This window comes from Penaeus vannamei, chromosome 42 (assembly GCF_042767895.1).
Source record: "Penaeus vannamei isolate JL-2024 chromosome 42, ASM4276789v1, whole genome shotgun sequence".
NCBI classification, from domain to species: Eukaryota; Metazoa; Arthropoda; class Malacostraca; order Decapoda; family Penaeidae; genus Penaeus; species Penaeus vannamei.
In genome coordinates this window covers 2,662,477-2,667,476 of record NC_091590.1, presented here as the reverse complement: position 1 = coordinate 2,667,476, position 5,000 = coordinate 2,662,477, and the positions used below count along the sequence as shown (strand labels likewise).

Sequence of the window (5,000 nt, the reverse complement as noted above, 5' to 3'; positions counted from 1 at the left end):
AATGCACTTTGTACGAGAAAGCCTGCCCTAGGTATGCCCTTGGGGAAGAAAATACATAACCGCCATCCTAAACCCTTGCAGGTTTGGCTCTATTTTCCTGCTGGTTGACAGAATGCTTTTGCAACCTGCAAGATAGCCAATACAACTCCCAAGTTTTATTGTCTCTCAGGTGAAGATGAAGAATGTTTAGTATTTTTTAAGGATATTTTTTTAGAATGTTTAGGATGTGTTATAATGTCCATTCCTATTTTTTTCATTCTTTATAAAAAAAAAGGCACATTTGGCCTTTTGTTACTAAGCAACCCATCTGTATATAGCAAAAGAAATTATAAGAGAAAAGCGAGAAGATAAAAGAAAGGATGAGAGACAATAAAGTATAAGAATAAAAGCCCTTGACCCGTTACCTCCTCACATAAAATTTAAAATGTGTTATCATTTTGTTTTATGTTTTATATTGTCACATTCTCTATACCATGCAGCTTCAAAGCTTATAGTAATTTTGCTTAACCAAATACCTACAAAACTTTAAATTTATATATGAAACCAATGCAGTCATATACCATATTGTTCTTACCCTTACTAAACACTGTTAAATAAGAAGCATCAAGGAAGGGATACATTGAATAAAATATCCAGTATAAAAGAACCGTTCTGTAGAAGCTGACAAGGACTAAATAACAGAAAATTGTATATCATAAGACTGTCATGCTAACTTTAAAATTTGATTTGTTGAAACATATCATACCACTGTTTAATATATTCAAAAGCCTTGTGTGTATGTGTGTGCATGTGCATGTGTGTGTATCCATGTGTGTGCATGTGTGCGTGCATGTGTGTATGTGCATGTGCATGTGGATGCATGTGTGTATGGGTGTGTGCATGTGCCTGTGTGTGTAAGAGTGAAAGTGATAGTGAGAGTGAGTGTGAGTGTGAATATGAGTGTGAGTGTGTGTGTGTGTGAGTGTGTGTGTGTTAAAATATCATAAATACAGCTCTAAAATCATATTGACAGATAAATAAATACCTATATGCAAATATTGATAAATATGCATCCATCTATAATCGCATCTTCACATACAGTAAACAATAAACATAGAGAGATCAAAGGTACATACTGCACGAGTGAAATGAGCTTCTGTAAAGCCCCAGCTGCCAAGGAGACGATATTCATCCGCCAAAGTCGTGAAGGTAATGGTTGGGTCATCGGTGCTAATACTGAAACTGGCTTCATCCTCTGCAAATCTGTAAAAAGGGGTACACTATGATTATCACCTTGTACGTGGGTCAGCCATGATAATTGTTTTGATTAAGTTAATCTTTAACCCTATGGTGATGCAGCATGATCCCTTTGTGAGGTAATATTATACAACAGTCTAGACTTTGTGGCTAGGCCTAAGCTGTGTACAACTGGCCCACCCGCTGTGAGTTTACACATCACAGGCTGTTACATCATGATGACTATAGCCATCACCATCAGCGAGGGGTTGATGTGAAAGTGATGTATTTGACTAGTTTCATATAATATTTAATCACATTCTTCATACTCCATTCAGCCAAATCTTCAATCTTTAAATCTCAAAAGCCACTCACTCACTACCACAAACCTTAGAATTGGATGTCTTTTAGAAGGCGTCATTAAGTTCTTTATCGCTCCTGTCATGTATGATGAGTGTGGGCACACCTCAAAATGGATGTTTTCCCTGAGACACTTTTGGTAAATGTTCTCGTCCTCCAGCACTCGATAACCATGGCCTATCCTCTCGGCAGCAAAACTCTCTATTGCCTGTAATGAACACAGAATAAGGAAATTATACAAGACCAACAGATAATTTTTTAGCTTCCTCAATCTAGCAATATACATGTTTACTTACCAACTATTGTGCCTTCACATCAAAGGATATAAACTCGCTCCAATGCCTTCATATTGAAGCTTTTTGAACTAAGTTAAAATAAATATCCAATACCCAACTCTAATACAAATGTAATTTGGAAAAAAAATAACATGAGCAAATGAATAAAAGAAATCACCATTTGACTATGTAAGGCAACAGTATTCACAATTCTAAATTATTACTCATGATGCTTTACTCAGCTACAGTCCACGGCTCAGAAACACGTTCTTATACGCCTGTTTTGCCCAAGAGGTGTTGCAATCTAGAGCCAGTGGCAAAAAATGACCGGCTGACATGGGACTGACTTTTATGACTGGTTTATATATATTCACAACACTTCTTTTTCAATAAAATTATGAATCTTTTAAAATCATGAGTTGGCTTTCAGGCATCCTCATGCTTTTAAAAAGCATTTTAAAAGTTCAGTAAACTACAAGTTACTATAATTTGTTCTTCTGCATACATAAGTAGACAACAACAAAAATATATTATTTTTCACATTTTTCTTGAACATAAATCCACATTTTTTATTCGAAATTGCCTTTAGCAGCATTTTGCCAGTCAAAAAAGAAGTCTTTCCTCTCATTCCCAAAAGAGAAAAGCAGATTAGAACATTACTTATTTTGCTATCTGAGACATGTACTTGAGAACTGCTACTGGAATCCAACGACTGTAGTCAAAAGTTTTGAAATCACAGAAGATATGGTATTTTGGTTCAAAAATAGTAACAAGTGTAATATGAAGTAAAATATCACCAATACTACCATCCAATGAGGAAGCTAGTTTGACTCAACATATGAAGGATTTAATGCTTCCATCTTTACTTTTACTGCACCAACAAATGAAAATGATGACAATGCTAATACCTCTTGAACACCCTTCGCCGGTCCTGCTTCACCAGCATGCACTGTTCGGTGGATTCCCTTCTCCTTGGCTGCTTGGAACACAGCAATATCTACAGCATTCTGCAAGGCAGCATCTGACAAAATTGGCAATTGGTAAGTCTACATGGTGCAAACCCATTTACATATTACGGCTATCTATTTCGCTCTGCCAAATAAATTTACTCATACATATCTTAGTGAAGAAAAAATATATCAAGCACTGCACATCAAACATTCTCACTAATCTTATACTGATTCCATAAAAAACGCATACACAAAGAAAAACAAATTCTCAAAAACATACCAATAAATAACATAACACTAATCATTTACTCTAATGCAAAGTACGCAAAAAATTTTCCACTAATAAACATCTGACATTCTACTTACCTTCTCCTCCTTGACTGCCTTCATTACCAGCAATATCAATTCCTACAACTCCTTTATCTCGGTATTCATCACACAGTCGTAAAATTTCCCCGGACAAGTCTGTAAAATTCAATATTTCTTTAAAACAAAATTGACACAAAAATGAAAATAGTTGACCAAACCCTAAAAAGTTTTCATCATATATCAAGTATATATGTGAATAGTCATAGTATGAAATTATTTGTAATTCTCCTTGATCATTTGAATTCTTTTTCATATAGCAATTACAATGGACAAATCAAATCATTTCCTCAAATAGTGAAAAATAGCCCCCATCCTCTATAAAATAAATAAATAAATAAATAAATAAATAAATAAATAAATAAAAAGCATTCAAATTCACACTTATGCCTTAACACTGTATCATCATGGCAATAAGCACAGCTACAATACTTAAGACAAAATTAAAAATAGGAGGTCGGTGTCTTACGCGGTAATCCTCGTATGCAGCAAAGAATAACTCTGACTTTTGTGCCAAATTCTTCCTCCCCTCGTCTCAGCCCCTTTAAAACCGCTTTTAAAACATCATCAATGGTGACATCTGTGGAAGGAGCAGCACCTGAAGAGGGATTATAAATAGCTCTACACTACACTATAATACGCTACACTACACTATATATGTACAGGTATAGTGTATCTACCCTCTCATGCAATACATATTCAGTTTCAAAATGCTGGAATCAAAACCGAGATTTTATATATCAAACAGTCACTTATGTCTGTCTTTCACCACTTCTATCTACTTGATGACATGAGCAGAAAGAGGTCGTTTACTCATTGCTCTTACTTCCACTATTCGCTTCAGCTGTACCATTTACTTCAGACGTCAAGTAATCTGGTTGATATGCACTGTCTGGGAGAAACAGATGTGGACAGAATCTCGTCTCGCAGTACGCTACGCTCTCTCTCGCCTGGTCCTCCACGAATTCATATGATATCCTCTCTATTGCTTCCAAATCTCCTCTGTGAGTGAAAGAGGAAGATATAATCTTAGAACCCAGCTGCTGTGTCGGAATTTTCAACGCATTCCAAATTAAATGAGAATCTGAAACGAAGTAGGAAATATTACAAGTGGTCCATCCTTTACATATTTCATACACTGCATCCTCTGAATTACTAAATGATTACAAATATAATGCTATGCTCAAGAGAAATGTTGCAAGAAATATAACAGAATGGATGACTACTGTAAGTGCATTAGCAATGAAATGAAGTCTAAGCATCACCAATCAAAATTACAATAGAAAAGACAACAGACTCTTTTATTGCAAAGGGGAGACATGGAGTAAAAGGCGTTAAAAAACAGAAAAATGAAAGTGATAACCAGTCCCACTGATCAAGAGATTTTATCATTAGTATCTACAAGACAGAGGTTCAATATACTGTCAACCTTTCATCAGTTTGTGTACGATCAATGCATTACACAAGAATTGCAGAATTTATGGAAAGAGATTCACATTTAAGATAAATGGATAGGATACACTGAAATTTTTGTTTTAATTCTCTATCATTTAACTGGGCCTCAAACATTCACAGATCAAGAAATCAAGAAAGATGCAATTAATCAAAATACCAAGTCATAAATCTTAAGGGGATCTTAGAGGGTGAGAGGAACCCCCTGTAATCCCCCTGGCTACCCCACTTTACAGAAACTAATTACAGGACAATAACTTCATCCTTGGAACTTACACAAGGGCCGGCATGAATATGGTAAAGCCATGAAGAAAGAAGCCAAGATCCTGAGGTTCTTGTACCTTAACAGCATTCTTGAGGTCCTCCAGGGAGCCACTGCCAG

General features: G+C 35.7%; 1 protein-coding gene across 5 annotated transcripts in view; it reads right to left on the bottom strand.

Annotated features, from left to right (window-relative positions):
* Positions 1-5,000, bottom strand: part of LOC113829541 (adenosine deaminase) — an 11,084-nt gene that overhangs the window by 5,957 nt on the left and 127 nt on the right. For 2 of the 5 annotated variants that reach the window (XM_070118368.1, XM_070118364.1), the window contains exons 1-7: positions 4,895-5,000; positions 3,993-4,168; positions 3,636-3,764; positions 3,167-3,265; positions 2,759-2,871; positions 1,605-1,783; positions 1,116-1,242 (exon numbers count right to left, since the gene is read on the bottom strand). The exon at positions 4,895-5,000 is cut by the window's right edge and continues 127 nt beyond it. In XM_070118368.1, coding sequence (XP_069974469.1) covers positions 1,116-1,242; positions 1,605-1,783; positions 2,759-2,871; positions 3,167-3,265; positions 3,636-3,764; positions 3,993-4,168; positions 4,895-5,000 — 929 coding nt within the window. The remainder of the gene's footprint in view (positions 1-1,115; positions 1,243-1,604; positions 1,784-2,758; positions 2,872-3,166; positions 3,266-3,635; positions 3,765-3,992; positions 4,169-4,894) is intronic. The other 3 variants (XM_070118365.1, XM_070118366.1, XM_070118367.1) reach the window with 3 other exon arrangements.